The sequence below is a fragment of the Oryctolagus cuniculus genome, chromosome 1 (genome assembly GCF_051225735.1).
Source record: "Oryctolagus cuniculus isolate XC-2025 breed Fujian yellow rabbit chromosome 1, ASM5122573v1, whole genome shotgun sequence".
In the NCBI taxonomy this organism is placed as follows: domain Eukaryota; kingdom Metazoa; phylum Chordata; class Mammalia; order Lagomorpha; family Leporidae; genus Oryctolagus; species Oryctolagus cuniculus.
This window is the reverse complement of record NC_142867.1, coordinates 111,874,763-111,897,480: the sequence shown is the minus strand read 5'-3', so window position 1 is coordinate 111,897,480 and position 22,718 is coordinate 111,874,763. Positions and strand designations below refer to the sequence as shown.

General features: G+C 48.2%; 1 protein-coding gene and 1 pseudogene across 6 annotated transcripts; one reads left to right on the top strand and one right to left on the bottom strand.

Annotated features, from left to right (window-relative positions):
• Positions 1-3,112: 3,112 nt before the first annotated feature.
• On the bottom strand, positions 3,113-14,732 carry LOC100355340 (T-cell surface glycoprotein CD3 gamma chain). Of its 5 annotated transcripts, XR_016220961.1 has the most exons (8): positions 14,619-14,732; positions 8,750-8,773; positions 8,121-8,348; positions 7,042-7,173; positions 6,360-6,403; positions 5,881-5,962; positions 4,786-4,917; positions 3,113-3,379 (listed from the first exon to the last, which is right to left on the bottom strand). XR_016220961.1 is itself a non-coding variant. In XM_002722697.6 (7 exons), exons 1-6 carry the CDS (start codon positions 14,671-14,673, stop codon positions 5,897-5,899), a joined length of 549 nt encoding a protein of 182 aa, XP_002722743.1. In that variant the 5' UTR covers positions 14,674-14,732; the 3' UTR covers positions 4,679-4,917; positions 5,881-5,896. The 5 variants fall into 5 exon arrangements, 4 of the variants coding, with proteins under 4 accessions (XP_002722743.1, XP_017194159.1, XP_008248667.1 ...); XM_002722697.6 differs by lacking the exon at positions 3,113-3,379 and having other exon boundaries at positions 4,679-4,917; XM_008250445.5 differs by lacking the exons at positions 3,113-3,379; positions 4,786-4,917 and adding an exon at positions 5,078-5,300.
• A 1,920-nt stretch (positions 14,733-16,652) lies between these two features.
• On the top strand, positions 16,653-19,803 carry LOC100355748 (T-cell surface glycoprotein CD3 delta chain-like; annotated as a pseudogene). The gene is made up of 4 exons (XR_016220970.1): positions 16,653-16,850; positions 18,332-18,550; positions 19,409-19,452; positions 19,657-19,803. The product of XR_016220970.1 is annotated as a T-cell surface glycoprotein CD3 delta chain-like (transcript).
• The last annotated feature ends 2,915 nt before the right edge of the window (positions 19,804-22,718 follow it).

The following is a 22,718-nucleotide window of genomic DNA, read 5'->3' as shown; positions in this document are numbered from 1 at the left end:
GCTGCAAACAGTGTCGTTCCTTTGCGGGCAAGGGAGCAACAGTAGGCGGCAGCTTAACCCACTTTGCCAGCAGCGTCAGCCATGACAATTTAGATCTTACAAGGTTGTTTTTTTAGAGTACACAAAGGTGACTGGAAACAGCATAGTTCTACAGAATTAAAAGCAGTGTACAAGTGGTAAGACAGTTCACAGAATTACAGAAAGGACTTGCAAGTCATCTCTCTGATAAAGGATTATTATCCAGAATATATAAAGAACTCTTGGAGTGTAACCAAAAAACCCAAATAATCCAAGAATGGGCCAAGTGGGCCAGGCATTGTGGCCCAGTGGGTTAAGCTGTTGCTCGGGACTCCTGCATCCCATATCTGAATGGCTAGTTGGAGTCCTGCAACTCTACATGGAATCCAGTTTCCTGCTGATGATCATCCTAGTAGCTGCAGGTCACGACTCAAGTGTGTGGGTTGCTGCCAAACAAGTGGGAGACTTGGATGGAGTCCAAGTTGGGTAGAGGCCTGGTGAGTGGGAGTCCTGTCTTTCTGCTTCCCAAATTAAAAACAATTTTTTAAAAAAATCCACAACCATGATGAGATTTTACTTCACACTGCAGTGGCTGTTTCAAGCAAAATGAAAGTAATTGTTGCTGAGAATGTGGAGAAATCTGAACTTTAAGGCATTACTGGTGAGAATGTAGAATACCCACTTGAAAAAAACATTTTGATAGTTTCTCAGAAATAGAAGCATAATATTACTGTATGATCCAGCAATTCTACTTTGTGACTGATACACAAAAGAACTGAAAGCAGCAATTCAGATACTTGTACATCAATATTCATAGCAGCTATTCATAATAGCCAAAAGGCAGAAACAACCTAGAATGTCCATCAACAGATGAATGGATAAACAAAATATGGTATGTAGGTATATTTGACTATACAGCCTTAAAAAAGAATGAAGTTCTAGGGAAAACAGACACCAAAGATGATTGAAAAGAAAAACAATGAAGTTCTGATACATGTGACAGCATGGGTGAACCTTCCAAATGTAACACTAAGTTAAATAAACGTAGTACAAAGGGACATATGATGTGTGATTCCATGTACACACACACACACACACAAATAGGAATGTAAAATAGTGCAGCTAGTTTGGAAAGCAGTTTGGCAGTTTCTTAAAAAGTTACACATACATTCACAATATGACACAATAATTCTTCACTCCTGGAAGAATGAAAGCATATTTGTATGCTCATACAAAGACTTGTATGAGAATGTTCATGCAAAGATACTAGAAAAAAAATTTGTGGGAAAATGGAATTAAAATATAAGTTTGTTTTGGTGCAAAAAATTTTGGAAATCTTATATAAGGCAATCTTCAAAACGTTCAATGACAGGGCCTGGTGCTATGGCACAGCATGTTGAGCTAACTGCCTGTGATGCCAGCATCCCATGTTGATGCTGGTTTGAGTTCAGGCTGCTCCACTTTTGATGCAGTTCCCTGCTAATGTTCCTGGGAAAGCAGTGGAGGATGGTCCAAGGGCCTGGGCCCCTGCATCTAGGTGGGAGACCTGGAAGAAGCTCCTGGCTTCATCCTGACCCAGCCCTGACCATTGTGGCCATTTGGGGAGTGAATCAGTGGATGGGAGATTCTCTCTCTGCCTTTCAAATAAATAAATCTTTAAAAAAAAGTTTGTGGACACATGTAAAAACTATGTGTGGACATATGTAAAAACTATGCATGGATTTCAAATTTTTCCACATGAAACATCTTTTGATTTTGCTTTTCCATGAACCTTTAAAAAAATTATTTGAAAGGCAGAACATCAGAGAGAGAGAAATCTATCTGCTGGGTCACTCCTCAAATGGCTGTAACAGCCAGGGCTGGGCCAGGCTAATGCCAGGTACCAGTAACTTTCCCATATGGGTGGCAGGGACCTAAGTGCTTGGGTCATCTTCCACTGCTTTCTCAAGTTCATCAGCAGGGAGCTGGATCAGGAGCTGTGCTCTGACATGGGATGCTGACCTTGTAAGCAGCAGCTTAACCAACTGCACCACAATGCTGGCCCTGCCATCAGCTTTTTGGCATATCCTTTTAGCAATCCTATTTGTTGCCCCCCAAATGGGAACAATCCCATAGACAAGTAAAATGTGGGGTAGCCATACAATGGGACACCACTCAGCAACAAAACAAAACATTGGTATTTGCTACAACTTAGATGCCCCTGAAAACATGCTCAGTGATAGAAGCTGCATACAAAATACCCCATGTAGTATGATTCTGTTTCATAAAATGTCCAGAAAAGGCAAATCTAGAGACAGAGAGAGATTAGTGGTTACCTGGGGTTGAGGATGGGAACATGGAGCAAGTGCAGCCAGCACAAGGAATCTTTTTTTTTTTTAAAGATTTTATTTATTTATTTGAGAGGTAGAGTTACAGGCAGTGTGAGGAAGAGACAGAGAGAAAGGTCTTCCATCCGCTGGTTTACTCCCCAAATTTCCGCAATGGCCGGAACTATGCTGGTCTGAAGCCGGGAGCCAGGATCTTCTTCCTTCCTGGTCTCCCACATGGGTGTAGGGGCCCAAGCACTTGGGCCATCCTCCACTGCTTTTCCAGGCCATAGCAGAGAGCTGGATTGGAAGAGGAGCAGCCAGAACTAGAACTGGTGCCCGTATGGGATGCAGGTGCTGCAGGCAGAGGATTAATCCACTGTGCCACAGCACCAGCCACACAAAGAATCTTGAGAGTCATTGAAATGTTTTTTTTTTTTTAGATTTGTTTAATTTTATTTGAAAGGCAGAGTTAGAGAGAGGGAGAGATCTTCCATCTACTGGTTTACTCCCCAAATGACTGCAATAGCAGGGGGCTGGGCCAGGCCAAAGCTAGGAGCCTGGAACTCCATCCAGGTCTCCCACATGGGTTCAGGGGCCCAGGGACTTGAGACATCCTGCTGTTTTCCCAGATGCATTAGCAATACTAATGCATTAGTATGGATTGGAAATAGCAGGAGCAGCAGGGACTTGAACTGTTCTGTTGCCCATATGAGATGGTGGTATCACAGATGGTGGCTTACCCTGCTGTGCCACAGCGCTGGCCCCAAGAATGGTCTAAAACTGGATTTTTTAAAGACTTATTTATTTATTTGAAAGTCAGAGTTACACATAGAGAGAGGAGAGTCAGAGAGAGAGAGAGAGAGAGAGAGAGAGAGAGAGAGAGAAGTCTTCCATCCAATGATTCACTCCCCAGTTGGCTGTAACTACCGGTGCTGTGCTGATCTGAAGCCAGGAGCCAAGAGCCAGGAGCTTCTTCCAAATCTCCTACGTGGTGCAGGGGCCCAAGGACTTGGGCCATCTTCTGCTTTCCCAGGGCACAGCAGAGAGCTGGACTGGAAGTGGAGCAGCTGAGACTGGAACCGGCGCCCATATGGGACGCCGGTGCTTCAGGCCAGGATGTTAACCCACTGCGCCAGCCCCTAAAACTGGATTCTGAAGATGGTTCTACCACTGGATAAGTTTACTAAAAACTATTGAGAACAGGTAGAATTCTTAAAAATGATGGACTTTTATGGCATGTAAATTATATTTCAATGCAGTTGTTTTAAAAAAATAGTATCTATACTTTTTTTTTTTTTTTTTTTTTTTTTTTTTTTTTTTTTTTTGACAGGCAGAGTGGACAGTGAGAGAGAGAGACAGAGAGAAAGGTCTTCCTTTGCCGTTGGTTCACCCTCCAATGGCCGCCGCGGTTGGCGCGCTGCGGCCGGCGCACCGCGCTGATCCGATGGCAGGAGCCAGGAGCCAGGTGCTTTTCCTGGTCTCCCATGGGGTGCAGGGCCCAAGCACCTGGGCCATGCTCCACTGCACTCCCTGGCCACAGCAGAGGGCTGGCCTGGAAGAGGGGCAACCGGGACAGAATCCGGCGCCCCGACCGGGACTAGAACCCGGTGTGCCGGCGCCGCTAGGCGGAGGATTAGCCTAGTGAGCCGCGGCGCCGGCCTATACATTTATACAACATTGTTGTTAAAGCAAATGATTGAAATCAACTTAAGTAGATGACTGATAAAATACATTCAAGTGGGAGACTGGTGTGGCACAGCAGGTTAAGCTGCACGGGTTTAGTTCAAGTTCTGGCTGTTCCACTTCCTATTCAGCTCCCTGCTAATGCATCTGGGAAAGCAGTGAGGATGGCCCAAGTGCTTGGGCCCTGCACCCACATGGGAGATCTGGGTTAAGTCCAGGCTCCAGGCTTCAGCTTGATCCAGCCTCAACCGTTGTGGCCATTTGGGGAATGAATTGGTGATTGGAAGATCTCTCTCTCTTGTATCTCCCCACCCCCATCTGCTTTTTTTTTTTTAATTGTTAAAAAAAAAATACTCAAGTTGATTTACATAATGTCACTGTATGTTTGGCAAAGGAGTTCCTTATATACTTACGCGAAACAATCTTCAAGGGAAAAGTGCCAGATGTACAGTATAATACCGTTTGTGTGAAAAATAGAGGATGATAGAATACATACTTGGGAATTCGCTCATATATGCTGAAAAGACCTCCAGAAAGATATCTAAGAAACCAGTTTGCCTCTTTAGAGGGCAACTGGATGGCTGGGGATGGAGGTGGAGGGTTAATATTTAAACCATGTGAACTATGACCTATACCAAAATGAAATAAGAATTAAAGCAAAACAACTATTCAAACAGAGGGGGTTATTTGATCTTTTCCTTTTAAAAACTTTCCCGATAGGTGGCGCTCTCAAAACACCATATTTATTTTTACTTTGAAGAAAGCCGAAATTAACCTTGATGGCCTTGCTTCTCCATTTGTCACCGTGGGGAACCTTGAGTTTGGATTCAAGGCTGAAGCTATCCCTGCTAGGAGCTCTCTAGAATGTATTGCCTTGATTCTGAGAACAGGATGGAAGGGAGAACACCTGGATTGGGAAAAAGAAAATCAAAATTAGTTCAGAAAATCAATTAATACTTTCAGTCCTGTCTTTCTGATTGAAACTTCCAATAAATGTTTTGATCCAGAACTTCTGATTGGTTGATTTATCAGTTAATTGAAAAGTTAGTAATATAGACCAGTGGTTCTTTTTTTTTTTTTTTAAGATTTATCTTTATTTATTTGAAAGACAGAGTTACAGAGAGAGGTAGAGTCAGAGAGAGAAGTCTTCCATTCGCTGGTTCACTCTCCAAATGGCTGCAATGGCTAGAGCTGAACTGATCCAAAGTCAGGAGCCAGGTTTCCCATGTGGGTGCAGGGGCCCAAGGATTTGGGCCATCTTATACTGCTTTCTCAGGTCATAGCAGGGAGCTGGATTGGAAGTGGAGCAGCCGGGACTAGAACCAGCACCCATATGGGATGCCGATGCTTCAGCCCAGGGCGTTAACCTGCTGCACCACAGCGCTGGCCCCAGGCCAATGGTTCTTAAATAAAGGTGACTTTGCCCCCAGGGGGAGTTTGACAATGTTCTGGACTGGTTTTGGTTGTCACACCTGGGGTACTACTGTCGTCTGGTGGACAGAGGCCAGAGATGCTGCTTCAAGTCCTACAATGCACAGGACCATCCTTCATCATGAAGAATTAACTAGAAACCCTAACATAGGTTAAGATTAACACTCAGCACCTCTATGGCTTGAGGTCGTGTTCTGAGAGATTTGCAGCATCCATATTCTCTTAGGCCAGTCAGTACTAGCCCCTGTGATTTCAGAAAAAAGCATCCATAATCCACCCCTCCGCTGCCACATGCACACATGCGCACACACATGCACACATACACATGCACACACACAGTGTGATCCTACTGGCTGTTTGGGGCAGGAAGACAGACTTGGCAGTTGGGAGTGCAGGTGATGCCATGGTACTTCCTCAGGAGTAGTGTTGAAGAGCCCACCTGCCATGTCCTGAGCTCAGTGCTTCCTCAAGTTGTTTCCTTGAAGATGGCTGTACTGGTCATCTTCCCGATCCTTGAGGGGCTGAAAGGGACAGTACAGTCAATAGCTCCTGTTTTTCCATCGCCTATTCATTAATTTGATGCATAGTCATGGAAAGCTTTTTATATGCGAGGCACTGGAGTGTGTGTTTTGCAGCCCTAGAGGTGGGAGCAGGACAAGAACATGGAGGCTTTGCATAGCATTGCTTTTGGGTTCCTCCCAGTGTGCGCTCCCCCTTTTCCTCACTAGGTCCTGACCTCTGCCTCTCACAGTCCTTTTCATTTCATTTGTTCTACCTAAAGGACTAACCATCCCAGCTTCCGGTATGCTCTCTATAGTATCTTATCTCTATAGTGGCTTCCAAATAGTGTGTCCCCCAATCCCAGAGTTTTATATCCGCTAATTGTAGCCAGGCCTCTTTCTTGTCTCATTCTCTTACCTGGTAGAGCTGGTCATTGGGCAACAGAGTCTGCTTATCTGAAGCTGAACAACAACAACAAAAAATAGACAAAATAACACATACACAAGAGAGAATGGATAATATGTTGGGTTATATTTACACTAAACAATACTAATAGCGATAAGAATCATCTCCACACAAGAATATGGATAAATCTAACACGCATGTTGATGAGCAAAATAAGCTGTATTGCAAGAATGCTCACTACAGGAATCCACACACATCAAAAAAAGAAACAGGCGAAATGAATTCCTGTTGTTAGAAGCCAGGAGAGTGTTTAGTCCTGGGGATGGGTGGTGGCTGGAAGTGAGCAGGAGAGGGGTCCACAGGGTGCTGACAATAGTCTGTTTCTGAACCTAGTACTGAATACATGAATGCATTTGCTTTGCTAAATTGTTTTTTTTGAACTGTGTGCTTGTGATTCACCTTTCTGTATATGGAATTTATGTAGAGTTTTTTAAAAGTGTGGGGACACTTGGACATTGAGATCAGTAAATAAGCCGTGACCAAGTTTTGCTTTTTTTCCCGCCCCATAGAAGCAGAGCCTTACCTAGCCATGCACCTGCCAACTCAGTCTCTTCTACTGGGACTATTTTGGTAGAAAGGAAGCTGAGGGGCTCAGATGGTCCCATCTGTTATCTAGAAATATTTTTATTTTTACCCCTTGACTGGCGAACTCCATCTTGTCCTGCAATGAAGTAGACTCCAACAGCAAGGAAGAAAATGCTGATGATTTCAGTGAAGACAAAGCCGGAAACAGTGGCTGCATTTAACTCAATGCAGTTCTGACACACTGTGGGAAAAGGAGAAATATGCCTCCTTCAGGGTGCGAAGGTTGTTTTTCCTAGACCCTTTTCTCCTGCCTACCAGCAATAATACCACTGTCTAAGGCAGCAGCTTCCTCCTTCTGTGGGTGGTGTGGCAAGAGCAGATTGTGGGAGCAAGAACTCAATACTTCTGGATGTTCCTCCACCCCCAGGTGTCCCTGGGAAGCCCATGTGGTCTTATTATTAGGGAACATATGTAATTAAAGGAAGACCAGCTTCCCTCCTCCAGGCTCAACTGCCCTCCACTCCATTCTTAATGCTGCCCAGCTTGTAATTTCCTCTGTCTCACTTTCCCCCAATTCAATTCACAGGAGTTGCAGAACTGCTCCAATCCATGGGGCCCACCCAAAGGTAACCAAGGCTTTATAGGACTGGCTATGCTTTTTCAAGAAGCTGTCTTGTCATATTAAAAGGGGAGGGGGCAAGCTGAGATTAAGAAAGTTGGCTAGGGGCTGGCACTGTGGCATAGCGGGTAAAGCTGCTGTCTGCAGTATTGGCATCCCAAATGGCTGCCGGTTCGAGACCCGGCTGCTCCACTTTCGATCCAGCTCTCTGCTATAGCCTGGGAAAGCAGTGGAAGATGGCCCAAGTCCTTGGACCCCTGCATCCACATGGGAGACCCAGAGGAAGCTCCTGGCTCCTGACTTTGGATTGGTGCAGCTCTGGCTGTTGAGGCCAATTGAGGAGTGAACCAATGGATGGAAGACCTCTCTCTCTCTCTCTCTGCCTCTCCTACTCTTTCTGTGTAACTCTTGACTTTCAAATAAATAAATAAATCTTTAAAAAGAGAGAGAGAGCTGGCTAACATACCACTGTTCAGCACCTATCCCCCCCTTCACCTGGGGCAGAAAGCCCACCCAGCACAGCAGATACTGCTTCATTTCACAACAGCAGACCAAAGGAGATTACATACTTCTGAAATACACGTGGAGTGATTCCGAACTTTTCGTTGCTCCTTTACACGAATATATTCCTTGAGGGTCTTTGGTACTACTTCCCAGGTTCCACTTATTTCCACTTACATTTCGGAACTTCACTTCCTGCCCATCTTTTAACCACTTGATATTTTTGTCTGGCAATTTACAAGTCAGAAGCACTGAGCCATCATCTCGATTGTCATCCACTTCTATCATAAGATTTTCTGAAAAAGGAAAAGCCAGAGTTCCGTTATAGATGCTACCTCTGAAATTCTCCCTGCCCCCAGGAGCCAAGAGAAGACACTAGAGTACATGGGGATCTTGCTGGCGCTCCAGGCTCTATTCAGCAGTGCTTGGGAGGGGGTGATTCTGCACTTCTAACGTGCTCTCAGGTGATGCCAATGCTGCTGGTCCAGGGGTCCCAACTTGCAGAAGTGCCTTGCTGCTAGGGTTTTGTTTCTCCTGCAAGGACGAGGCAGTTAAGGCCACTGCTTTGATTGACAATGGGAACACCACCTATCATCCCTACTTTTCTAAACTGTTCTGGTAGCACTACTGTTATAGGAAGTTGTATTTCTATGAATATCCTCAGAGCTTGAGGATTCAAATCAGCCATTTCCCTTACCTTTTTTAATCTGGGCCATAGTACCTGTAGAGACAGAAGAAAGAGGGTCAGCTGGGCATGGAGTTGTTCAGATGCCTGGAAGGGCCCTCATGGTCATTTGAGACCAAGGTCAGGAGAGCTCTTAGTCCTTGGGCAGATAGTCTCTGTATCTACTTCCTTGGATCATAGCCTAAGAGGAATTTTGTGTGATAACAAAGGCGCTGTTTGGCCTCTCTCCTAACATCCTGGGAGGAAGTTTCTAAGCCCTTGGAATTTCATGAGTGATAGCAGCACCTTTGTTAAGGATGGTGGACCCTGGGACCCCACCTGAGTTTGTGCTAAGGAGGTGACTCAAGATGAGGCTGGTCAAGACCAACCATGTAGTTAGAGGATCAGGGATTTGAAGCCAGTGATATCAGTCCTGAGAGTGGGGTGGGGAGGAAGAAGCTCGAGATCGGGTGCAATCAAGTGGCCAACCATCCAATCAATCATGCCAATGTAAGGATACTTCATAAAAACCTTGGTTGGTGGACACATTAAGGTGCCGGGATGGCTCCCAGACCTTGCTTCATGGGTCTCTTCATTTGGCTGGACCCGATTTCATTTATTAAAAAATTTATTTATTGTGAAAGTCAGAGTTAGAGACAGACACAGAGAGAGATCACATGTGAGAGATCTTCCATCTGCTGATTCACTTCGCAGATAGCTACAAAGGCCCAGTACTGGGCCAGGCCAAAGCCAGGAGGTGGGGCTTCTTCTGGGTCTCCAGTGTGGGTGGCAGGGCCAAAAACATTTGGGCCATCTTCCGCTGCTTTTCCCAGGCCATTAGCAGGGGGCTGGATCAAAAGTGGAACAGCCAGGACATGAACCAGTGCCCATGTGGGATGCCAGCATTGCAGGCAGCGGCTTTATCCACTATGCCACAATGCCAACCCCCAGATTTTATTTTTTATAGTAAAACTGTGATAGTAGATAAAGTGCTTTCCTGAGTTCTTTGAGTCATTCTAGTGAATTATCAAACATGAGAGGGTTATGGGAACCCTCTGGATTTGTGGCCAGTTTGTCAGAAGTATGAACAGTCTAGAAATGCCTGCTCTTGTGCCTGGCATTTAAAGTGAGGGCAATCTTTTGGGGGCCATCCCTGGCCTGGTGGGGTCTGACACAACTCTGAGGGGTTCAATTTTCAGAACTGTATTGCAGTATACATACTGGTATTGCCCATATGGTCCAGAAAGGTCTGCTCCTTTAGCAGTCGAGGCCCTGGCTAGGAGTGAGTGTACTCTAGCTAAAGTCTTCTAAACTTTTTGAAATCACTCTTTTGAGGGGCTAGCATTTTAGCACAGTGGGTTAAGCTGCTGCTTATAATGCTAGCATCCCATATTGGAGTGACAATTTGATTCTCTGCTGCTCTGCTTCTGATCCAACTTCCTGCTAATGTGCTTGTGAAAGCAGTGGAAGATGGACCAAGTGTTTTGGCTCCTGTCACCCATATGGGAAACCAGGATGGAGTTCCTGGCTCTTGGCTTCAGTGCAGGCAAGAACTGACTGTCATGGTCATTTGTGAGGTGAACCAACAGATGGAATATTTCTCTATTAAATAATATTTTGTGGAATATTCCTCTCATGAGTCATTATTTACTGTCTTCCAGGATGCACCAGAAGGAAGCTGAATCAGAAGCAGAGGAGGCAGAGTTCCAATTGGCACTCTGATATGGGATGTTGGAGTCCCAAGTGGCAGCTTAGCCCTCTCTGTTACAATGTCTAAAAGCCTATTAGAGATGAGTTATTTCCAAAATCTCCATCCCTGGTGATCCATTTCTGGTAGAAACCCAGGATGTCCCAGGGAAAGCTAGCTATTCAATTAGCTCTCAAATCTGTCTCCAAACTTGTAGTAGTAGAGTTGCATGGTAGAAATACTACAGGACCTAGCACTGCAATTCAGTACAGTTGGATTCAGTCCACACATTCACGGGGCCCTGTTGTGACCTGCTATGATCAAGCATTGTGGGATAAAAGGGTGGTGATGTGAAGAGCGAGGTGCTGCTTCCAAAGGGTTTGTGACAAAGTGGACCTTGAGGAAGAGTAGAGACTCACCAGACACGCAGTCATTCTAAGCAGAAAGAATAGCCAAGCAAAGAGACGCACTTGGAAAAGGACAAAGAGGTGGTGTGGCTAGAGGCCGAGTGTGTGGTAGGAGAGGTAGGCATGAGTCAAAGGGTGCTGCAAATAGTTGGAAGGAGTTAACTGACTCAGAACTTGTGCAAGGCTAAGCTTTCATGAATGGTACCCAGCACAGCACCCGGAACATGGTAGGAGCTTTATGTTTGTTGAATGAATGCATGAGCAAAGAAATGAGTGAGTGGGGGAGAAAAGTCAAGCTAACAGTTAAAACAGATTTCTTGCTAGCCCTTTTCTCTGACCACCTGGCTGCCAGGGGAGGGTACAGAGACTCTTCCTCCGAACTTTCCATAAGAAAGGAAATCTAGGGGCCAGCACTGTGGCATAGCAGGTAAAGCCACCGCTTGCAGTGCTGCCATCCCATATGGGTGCTGGTTTGAGTCCCGGCTGCTCCACTTCCAATCCAGCTCTCTGCTATGGCCTGGGAAAGCAGTAGAAGATGGCCCAAATGCTTGGGCCCCTGCATCTGCATGGGGCACCTAGAAGAAGCTCCCAGATCCTGGCTTCAGATCCACCCAGCTATGGCCATTGCAGCCATCTGGGGAGTGAACCAGTGGATGGAAGACATCTCTCTCTCTCTCTCTCTCTCTCCCTCCCTCTTTACCTCTGTCTCTCTGTAACTCTGCCTTTCAAATAAATAAATAAGTCTTTTAAAAAAGAAAACAAAATGATATGGCAAAAAAGGACCCATACTTTATTTAAAAAAAAAAAAAAGAGGAAATCAAATTGCTCAGTGACATCTAATTTTGCTTACCTGAGTGCAACTCCCTCGTAGGACTGAGATCTCTTCTAGTGGAGTTTCTGGGTTAACTGGTGTGAGAACTGAGCCCAGAGGGTCACACAATGCAGTGGTGGCTGAGCTGAGGCTGGAGCCCTGAGTCTCTGTTCCTCGGCCCAATGCTCTTTCCACTACTCCAGCTGCCCCACCCAGCATCCGGCATTGCCCCCCACTGGCTCTCCTTCCCTCTTTTCTCAGAAATAATTCTAGGGCCAGCGCTGTGGTGTAGCCCGTTAAGCTACTGCCTGCAGGGCCGGCATCCCATATGAGCACCAGTTTGAGTCCTGGCTGCTCCACATTTGATCCAGTTCCCTTCTGATGAGCTGGGGACGCAGTGGAAGATGACCCAAATGCTTGGGCCCCTGTACCCATGTGGGAGACCTGGATGAAACTCCTGGATCCTGGCTTTGGTCTGGCCAAGCCCTGGCTGTGCTGGCAATAGGGGAGTGAACCAATGGATGGAAGACTTTTCTCTCTCTCCCTCCCTATAACTCTTTCAAATAAATATTTTTTTCTAAAAAAAAAAAAAAAGAAAGAAAGAATTCTAAATGCTCATTGCCTCCTTCAGGTCTCCTACTCGGCCATCAGCCAGCTGTGTTTCAGGAAGTAGCATTGCCTCCGGTCCATCTTTATAAGAACGTGGATGCTTTCTTCTACAGCTCTTTCTCCCTTAGCTGACTTTCCCCCGCTTAGACTCAGAGGGTATAATTATCACCCTCCCTTCTCTACCCTTGGCTCTGCTCTCAACTCCAACATCAGCTCCAGGAGCTTGCTCCTCACTCTCTTCTCTTAGTCTAGAAATGTGCTCAAGTTTTCCTCCCTCTCAAAAACACTCTCCGCAGACTCTACTTCCCCCTTCACCTACCACCGCATCTCTTCTCCCTTCCCATCCAGTTTTTCTAAAGAACAGTCTGCACTTGCTGCTCTTCAACACCTGACCTGCACCTGCTGCTCATTTCCATTTGACTCCCATTCACACTCCTGCCAAAATTGTTCTAAATTACCCATGCCCTTTATTTTGCCAAATCCTACAGATTTAACTTTTCTATATATTCTTGTATTAGTAGACTCTCTTTGACATTTCAAGTTATTTTTAAAATTTACTTTATTTATTTTAAAGTCAGAGTTACAGAGAGAGTAGAAGGGAGAGAGAGAGACAGATCTTCCATTCTTTGGCTCTCTCCTCAAATGGTCATAACAGCCAGGGCTGGGCCAGGCTGAAGCCAGGAGCCAAGTGCTTCATCCAGGTATCCACATCAATGCAGGAACCCAAGCATGTAGACCATCTTCCACTGCTTTCTCAGGTGCATTAGCAGGGAGTGGGATCAGAAGTGGAGCAGCTGGGACAAGAACCAGCACTCAGCTGGGATGCTGGCATTGCAGGTAGTAGCTTAAACTGCTGTGCCACAATGCCAGCCCTTTTGTCATTCTTTTATCACTCTCCAGAGATTCTATCCTCCTCCCAACTGCTCGTTAAAAGTTGGAAACCTAGGGCAGGTATTTGGCCCAAGGGTTAATGTCCCACATTCGAGTGCTGGTGTTTGACATCAGTCTCTCACTCCTACCTCCAGCTTTCTGATAACGTGGGACCTGGGAGGCAGCAATGATGCCTCACATAATTGGGTCCTACCACCCTTGTGGGAGATGTGGGTTGAGTTCTCAGCTCCTGGTTTCTGCCTGGCCCAGCCCCAGCCATTATAGACATTTTAGAAAAGATTTGTTTGTTTGCTGGTTTTAAAGGGAGGGAGGGAGGGAAAAGGGGAGAGAGAGGTACAGAGGAGGACAGGGGGGAGAGAGGGGGAGAGAGGGGGAGAGAGGGGGAGAGAGGGGGAGAGAGGGGGAGAGAGGGGGAGAGAGGGGGAGAGAGAGATCAATCTTCCATCTGCTGATTCACTCCCTAAATGGCTGCAATAGCCAGATCTGGATCATGCTGAAACCAAGAGCCAGAAACCAGGAATTCCAGGCTGGTTTCCCACCCAGGTGGCAGGGACTCAAGTATTTGAGTCATTATCTGCTGCCTTCCCAGGCACATTAGCAGGAAGCTGGATCCGAAGTGGAACAGCCAGGACTTGAACCAGCGTTCCCATATTGGATACATAGGGTGGCTTGACCGGCTGTCCCCAGTGTTGGCATTTGCAAAGTGAATCAGCTGGTGGGAGCACTCCCTTCTTGTCTGTCACTTCTCAAAAAACAAACAAACAAACAAACAGGAAGAAAACAAGTTGGAGTCCTCACAGTTCCACTCCCAGCCCCATCTTCCTCACATCTCACACAGTGTTTGTGGTATTTCATCAACTTCATGAGTTCAGTTTCCCCCAGCAGGTCCAGACTCCAGACCCCAACCCACTCCATCTACTTCCCGTTGGATATGTCCAATTGAGTATTCACACTGGCACCTTATAGTGTGCCCTACACTCAGTCCGGCGACGTTGAAACTTGGCTCTTCAATTAGACAGTGAGCTTGTCCGAGCAGCAGCTTTTTATACATCTTTACGTGCCCCTGGCCACACGTTGGGATCTCACCCATATTTGCTGACCAGTTGACCGACTGAGCAAGTGAGCAGATGAGTGCTTCTGAGGCCTACTGCCGACCCCAGCCCTGGGAGAGGGAACACACACCTGCTCCTCTCAGTTTCCCGACTCCCTGCCCTTTTGGGCTACATCAAAACCTAAGATGGCGGCAGCAGGGTCCTCTCTCTGATTCAAGTCCCCTGTTTTGATCTCTTAGACAAAAGGATCGTATCTCCCCTCTGAGACACTGCTTCTGCTTTCTCTGGCACAGAACAGTCAGAGGCTTCATTTTTGCCCTTGCTTCCTTGAACCCTGAGATGACAATTGAGGCGGGCTCAAGGCTGGATCTCCATGTTGCTGTCTCTGTGATGGCCTCTACCCTATTGCCCTTCCCCGGCTGCCAAGCCCCTAGAAGGCCCTTACCTTGAAGGAGAAAGACAGTCAGGATGAGGCCAGCCAGACCCTTCTGCTGCTCCATGTCCGTCTCCCTCCTGCTGTTGAAGCGTGGCGCAGCCCTAGCCGCCAGCCAGCCTGTGCAGCAGCTAGGAAGGCTCCACCCAGCCCACTGCGGGCTGCGGCCTCTGCGAGAAGGCAAGGGCCCGGGGCCTCCACCCTCTGGCCCCAGCGTGGGCAACCAGGGCTTCAGCTGGGCTGCAGGTGCAGATGTCTCTTGCTTTTCCGTTTAGGAGGGCAGGTGGAGGTGGTGGGGAGGAAGTGGGAGAGTGCTGGATTCCCACACAGAGATTCTGCTTGCACAGCCCGCTGCTTTGATGCTGGGAGGGTGGTGGCCCTGGGCTGCTTTGTTCATGAGGAAGATCAACGTCCCTGCCACCTGTTGCTGCTTATTGCTGATTGTTGCTGCCTGAATTAATGAACTTAGGCAAGATCCAGGTGCTTGGGGCTGGAGCTCTGAATGAAACCTGCCTGAGTCCAGGTTTTCATCCAAGAGTTTTTAAAAAAACAGATTTATTTATTTTAAAGGCATCCATTGATTTACTACCCAACTGGCTGCAACAGCTGGGGCTGGGCCAAGCCAAAGCGAGGAGCCAGGAACTCCATTTGGATCTCCCACATGGGTGGCAGGGACCCAAGTACTTGGACCATCTTCTGCTGCCTTTCCCAGGAGCACCAGCAGGAAGCTGGATAAGAAGCTGAGCAACTGAGACTCCAAGCAGCGCTCCAGTATGAGATCCTATTGCACCACAATACCAGCCTCTCATCCAGGAACTTTTTCAAAGTTCTTTTGAGGTCATCAAAGAGGTATCCATCTGGGAAGGAGTAGGTGGACAGTTCCCACAAGACAGACCAGTAGTGCATGTCCAGGGGCCAGGGCAGGACTGAGTCTTCAGGATCTTACGCCCCCATGCTCTCAGCACACCAGTTAGCAAGGCCACAAGAACCGGCAGAGACTTCTTGCCACGCTGCAGGCACAGAGATGGTGACGAGCAGCACAGACATGGTTCTGTGCTCAGGGATATCGCAGTCCAACTACAGCAGCATGGAGAGTTTGGGATCTGCACAGGTCCTTGGGGAAGAAGTCCAAGCTTTTCAGGGAGGCTCAATTCTGCTTGTAAATAACATATTTTTCTTTGTTTATTTATTTGTTTGTTTGAAAGGCAGAGCAAAAGCAAGCAAGTGAGCAAGTGAGAGATCTTCCACCTGTTGGTTAACTCCCCGAAATGCCCACAATGGCAGCACTGGCCCAGGATCAAAGCCAGGATCCAGCAGCTCCATCCAGGTTTCCCATGTGGTTGGCCGGGGCCCAGGAACTTGGGCCATTATCTATGACTTCCCAGGATGTATTAGCAGGAAGTTACATCAGAAGTGGAGAGGCTGGAGCTCAAACCAGGCATTCCAATATGGGATGTGGGTATCCCAAGTGGTGGCTTAACCTGCCACAATGCCTGCCCCAATGATATGTTGTTAATAATAACTACCTCTTATTGGGCACATACGCTGTGTCAGGAGCCATGCAAATAATTTGTTCAAATCCTATTAATACTGGGTGAGTGAAGTTTTGAAGAATTCCCTGACTGGCCCAAGACTTTTGGGAAGGCAGTATTGGGGCCAGTATTGAAGTCTGCGGGTGGAGACGGGAGGGCACTAATGCCTGGCTTGCTCTGACCAGAAGCTGCTTGATCTGGCATCTCAGGTGGCCCGGTCAAGGATCCTGAGAAAGACCAGGAGCAGGAGGCACCCAGCTTTATGCAACAGGCCCACTGCTTCCTTCAGCAAGGTGGGGAGGTGGCAGTTTTTCAGTGGTGAGTAAATGCCATGTTGTCAGTAAATGCCTGGAAGTCCTCGCTGAAGATCCCAAATCCCTGTCACTTCCTGGAAGTCCAGGCAAGCTTGTCCACATTCTCTGTTCTCCCTTCTTTCCCCTCCCCGCCAGGCCCCCTGCTCGGAGAGAGCAATTTGCACCTGCTTCCTTCCTAGCCCTGATGACAGCCCCGATCACTGTGGCAGACAGCAGAGAGGCAGGCGTCTTCTAGTTCCTCCCCCACTCTCGGCTCTCCGTCAGTCAGCTGGGGAGGGCAGCTCTCACTCTGGCTGATGGTTCCGTGACCTGGCTCTCTCTACTGGATGAATTCCCCCGGAAGATGGAACACGGCGGGCTTCTGGCTGGCTTCATACTGGTTATCCTTCTTCCTCAAGGTACAAGAGGCTTCTGCGGGGCAGGGACTGAGAGGGACAGTACCATGTGAAGGTGGTTCTCATCTCTAGCTGCAATTCACCCGGCACCCCAGGGTGTCAGGAGGGCAAGGCTGGATGGAGCACACGGTTGGGGAAACAGCCATTTGTCTTTGACCGACTCTGGCTAGGAACACGTATTGACTTTGGTGTCTCTCTAAGACCATAAGCCAGGGAGCTCTAGGAAATGATTCAGTATATGTGTATGCCTGAGCCAAGGGCTGCTTAGAGGAGCAGAGTTGTGTGCACTTGCTCCGTCTAGGGCACACGGACTCTGGGTTGGGACTCCTGGCCATTGAGGCTATCATTGTGTTACCACATGGAGCCAGGAACCAGCACTCACAAATGTTTTAAAAGAAAAATGAACTCTAGGTCGAGCAGGAGGGGAAGGGTATGTTATTGCATACTCAGTAGGATGCCAAGTCATCCCAGTTTGCCTGCTTTTAAAACTGGAAGTCCTGGGGCCAGCACTATGGCATAGTGGGTAAAGCCACCGCCTGTAGTGCCAGCATCCCATATGGGTGCGATTCGAGTCCCAACTGCTCCACTTCTGATCCACGGCTCTGGCCTGGCAGAGCAGTAGAAGATGGCCCAAATCTTTGGGTGCCTGCACCCGCGTGGGAGACCCGGAAGAAGCTCCTGTCTCCTGGCTTCAGATCAGCGCAGCTCTGGCCGTTGTAGCCATCTGGGGAGTAGACCAACAAATGGAAGATCTCTCTCTCTGCCTCTGCCTCTCTGTATCTCTGCCTTTCAAATAAATAAATCTTAAAAAGAAAAGAAAAGAAAAGAAAAGAAAAGAAAAGAAAAGAAAAGAAAAGAAAAGAAAAGAAAAGAAAAGAAAAGAAAAGAAAAAAGAAGTCACAGGGAGAGAGATTTTTCATCTGTGGCTCACTCCCCAGATGGCCACAATGGCCAGTGCTGGGCCAGGCCGATGCTAGGAGTCAGGATCTTTATCCGGGTCTCTCACATGGATGGCTAGGGTCCAAACACTTGGGCCAATCCTCTGTTGATTTCCCTCAGCCATTGGCAGAGAGCTGGATTGGAAGTGGAGCAGCAGGGACACAAACCAACACCCATATGGGCTGCCGACATCACAGGAGGCAGCATTACCTGTTATGCCACAGCACCGCTCCTCCTCCCACTTCTAATCAGTGGTCTGAACTCAGTTCCAAGAAGGTTCTTGGGTCAAGCCAGCTCCATGGCTCTTTCTTTTGCCCCAAATCCCTCAAGACCTGTCATTTCCTTGCTCTGCAGCCTCGGGTCCTCCCTGGTCCCAGCAGTTCATGGCGAGCTTCCCAAAGCCTTTCTCTTGTGACTTCTGTCCCTCTCACTGGAGCCAAAAGCTGTCCTGGACTGGGAAAGCGGTCCTTAAGTATGAGCCTGAACAGGACAAGGGGTTCAGTGCGGCCACAGAACTTCTTCAGCTGTTGTATTTCTTCCCTTAGTGAGCCCCGACCACATACACGTCGAGGAGCTGGAAGACAGTGTGTTTTTGAGTTGCAATACCAGCATCAAGTGGATGGAGGGAACAGAGGGAATACTGTTAGCAGACAATAAGACACTGAACTTGGGAAAACGCATCTTGGATCCATGAGGAAAGTATTCGTGCGAAACTGCAGGTGATTCGGCCAAAAAAGTCCCCGCTCTGCAAGTCTATTATCGAAGTATGTGCCTTCGGGACCCTTGGGTTGGAAAGGAAGGGGCCTCTGGGTGTGATGCTTTCTGGCTGGAGTGGGCTGTGGTGAATCAATGCTATTTGTGAACTGGGGTCCCTCTTGTAACAGTACTATCTGGATTTGGGGGGCCTCAGAGTGGGAGAGAGAGCAGCAGGGATCTTGTTTGGGACACAGGATGGACCCACCACCTTGTTTAAGGTCCCACAAAGCTAAGGTGATTTCTTGGCTCTGCTCTGGGAACCCTGGGGTTGAAGTGCAGAGACAGCGGCAGCGAGACCATCAGCAGGCCTTTGTCCCGAGTTCTTACCGAAGCTTGGATCTGGGCATGAGAGATCCTAGGGCTGCCCTGGGAAGCAGAGATGATTGCCTGGCCTTGAAGACCCTCTCCATCGCCTGCCTCCCTGCTTCCCCCACAGTGTGCCAGAACTGTGTGGAGCTGGACTCGGCCACCCTGGCTGGCATCGTCATCACTGATATCATTGCCACTCTGCTCCTCGCTTTGGGAGTCTACTGCTTTTCTGGACATGAGACTGGAAGACTCTCTGGGGGTTAGTGGAGGGGCAGTGTGTGTGTGTATGTGTGTGTGCGCGCATGAATGCATACCAATGAGCTTACTCATCAGCCAAGGAATGGGGCTGGTGGGAAGCTCAATCTCATCTGGGAGTCACTTTTGCAATCCCCTGAAGACTCCTACAACTGGTTGTTGAAAAAACACAAGCCAGAATTGCTCCTGTGGGTTTCTCTGAGCTGGGGGTTGTGATCAGCTGCAGGCCCCCTGCACTGTGCAGGGGGCCTGCTGTCCCCACCTCCCAGGCCCTTGGTGACTATGTCCCCTGCTTCTTCCAGCTGCAGACACTCAAGCTCTGTTGAGGAACGACCAGCTCTATCAGGTGAGCCCTGGGCCTGGAGGGGGGTCGGAGGCAGACCTGGGAGGAGGGTGAGTGGGGACAGGCAGGCTGACACCAGGTGTGTTGGGTGCATGTGGGAAGGGTCCTGTAGGGGCTTCATTCCCAGGGGTGTCTAGAGAGGTCAGCCTTGGCTCTCCCCAGGAGGGTTTTGACCCTGCCTCTGTGTCTCCCCCTCTTATCTCTTAGACTCTCCAAGATCGGGATGATGCTCAGTACAGCCGCATTGGAGGCAACTGGGCTCGGAACAAGTGAACACGAGATTGGGGCTTCTGAAGACATCATTTATCAACATTTTCCTCATCGCTCAGCCAATAAAATGTCCTCTTTCACACAGCAAGTGCCTGGCTTTTTTTTTTAAAGCTTTATTTATTTATTTGAGAGACAGAGTTATAGACAGAGAGAGGGAGAGACAGAGAGAAGTCTTCCATCCGCTGGTTCACTCCCCAAATGGCTGCAATGGCAGAAGCTGTGCTGATCTGAAGCCAGGAGCCAGGAGCTTCTTCCAGGTCTCTCAAGCGAATGCAGGGACCCAAACACTTGGGCCATCTTCCACTGCTTTCCCAGGCCACAGCAGAGAGCTGGATTGGAAGTGGGGCAGCCAGGACATGAACAGCACTCATATGGGATGCTGGCACTGCAGGCAGAGGCTTAGCCCACTACACCACAGCACTGGCCCCTGTCCTGACTTGGCTGGGGCCTTGCCCCTCTGAGTCCCTGTGTCCTTCCTTTGCTTCTGCCCTGCATGGACACTGTGATGGAGAGTTTATCTGTTGTGACTCTAGTCCCTTGTCATGGTCCTTCTAAGGCTGTGGCTGCCTCACCATGGCAGAGGATAGGCTGCTGTGTTCTGGAGCCCAGCCACACAGAATTTTCCGTGACATCATGAGCGGGGGTGGCAGAGACATCAAGCGGCCCTGGGGATCACTTCTCACCAAGCTTCAGAGCGTGTGTGTTACAAAGTCCCTCTGTGTCGGGGGCTGGCGCTGTGGTGAAGTGGGTTAAAGCCCTGGCCTGCAGCACCCACATCCCAAATGGACTCTGGTTTGTGTCCTGGCTGCTCCTCTTACAATCCAGCTCTCTGCTTACAGCCTGGGAAAGCAAGAGAAGGTGGCCCAAGTCCTTGGCTTCTGCACCCGCTTGGGAGACCTGGAGAAAGCTCCTGGCTCCTGGCTTTGGATTGGCTCAGCTCTGGCTGTGCGGCCAACTGTGGAGTGAACCAGCGGATGGAAAATCTCTCTCTCTCTTTGCCTCTCCTTCTCTCTCTGTAGAACTTTGATTTCCAAGTTAGGGGCTGGCACCGTGTTGCATTGGGTTATTCCTCCGCCTGCGGCGCCGGCATCCCATATGGGCACCGGTTCTAGTCCTGGTTGCTCCTCTTCCGGTCCAGCTCTCTGCTGTGGCCTGGGATAGCAGTAGAAGATGGCCCAAGTCCTTGGGCCCCTGCACCCACGTGGGAGACCAGGAAGGGGCACCTGGCTCCTGGCTTCAGATTGGCGCAGCTCCAGCCGTTGCAGCCATTTGGGGAGTGAACCAACGGAGGGAAGACCTCTCTCTCACTATCTGTGGCTCTACCTGTCAAATAAATAACTAAATAAATAAAATCTACCTGTCTAATAAATAAATAAAATCTTTAAAATTCATAAATACAAAATAAATACAAAAATAAATAAATCTTTAAAAACAACAAAACAGAGTCCCTCTGTGCTAAAGGCTGGCCTCAGCTTGTGGCCCTTCCTAGCGCATAAGTATCACCAGCTGTGAAGGGGTCTCCGCCTCAGCCCCACTCAGCGCTTCTTTCCACCTGTATAGAAGGTATCATTCGGGCCAGTGCTAAGTGCTGCTCCTCCGCACGCAGAGGAGCCACACTGGACCAGACGCTTGTTGTTCCCCTTTTTACAAGTCTTTTCTATAGTAAAGTAAGAATGAGCAAACAGCAAACTCCCAAAACAAGAATGAGTAGAGAGAAATGAGAAAGAACGAAGCAACGAACTTCCCCACGAACTCTCCAGCCAACCCACCCCACCGTGCCGTCTCTCTTCTCCTTTATAGTCCTCTCCACCAATCCACGCTCCACCTGTCCACGTGTCGAGCATGCTGTTCTCTTCTACTCAGAGGATGAATCGGCTTCTGCGGCTCCTAGTAGTCAAGATGAATCAGCTGTGTAAAAGCTGGTTACTCCTTATCAGCGCCATATTATGGGAGGCGGGCTTTGCCTCCCGCAGGAGACGGATTCTGCCTCCCACAGATCCCCCTTCTTTTTATTTTTTAAGGCGTGGATACGTGCCTGCCCCGCGGCACACACTCTGATCACCCGCCATCAAGGATACAGGAAGCATGTCCTGTCCTCTGTTTTAGGCTGCCCGAGTTGCCCGCAGGTGCTTACCCGTCTTTTGACTATCGGTTCAACATGCTCATCACCTGTTTGATGACAACCTCTGACTGCCATTGTTGTTGAAGCAGCTTCAACATTACACGTTCGCAGCCTGTATAAAGTTCGGTGTGATCTTCATGCTATTGACTGTTTTGTTTATCATGGTACTTCAGGGTTCGTTGAAAATGTCCCATATTCCAAGGATCCCAGGGATTGGTTATTCATTGTTTCCTTCCTCAAATGGAGTTTTTTCTTCTAGCTCCTCCACTGGTAGGTTCACCAAGCGAATTCTTCTCTCGGGGGTCCATATTGGTTGTGCCGCACCCTGCGGAAAAAAACAAACGGTGCCTCGTATCCTTCTGAGTAAGGGGAACAGGCCTTTCCATTGGTTATCCTGTAAATCCTTCCACATTACCCACTGTATTGATTCCTTATCAGCTGATTGAGCATGCATTTGTGCAGGTGTTTTGCCGTTCTTCTTCTTGTTCAAAAAATTAATTGTATAAAGAGCTAAGGCCAAAGCATCCTTATTGGATGCGGCCATTTCCCCTATTCCCCCTTTTTGTTTAATTATTAAATTTTTTAAATATGAGTGCGTTCTACTGCAGCCTGACCTTGTGGATTATACGGAATAACGGTAATATGGGAGATTCCGAATTCTTTCAAAAAATGCAGCAAAACGAGCTGATGTATATGCTGGGCCGTTATCCGTTTTGATCACATGAGGAACTCCCCAGGCTGCAAAAGCCTGCAAGCAGTGTTGGATTACTTGTTGTACTCCTTCTTTATTCATAGCTGTGGCCATAACTACGCCTGAATATGTATCTACAGTGACATGAACACAGCTTTGTTGCCCAAAAGAAGGAATATGTGTAAT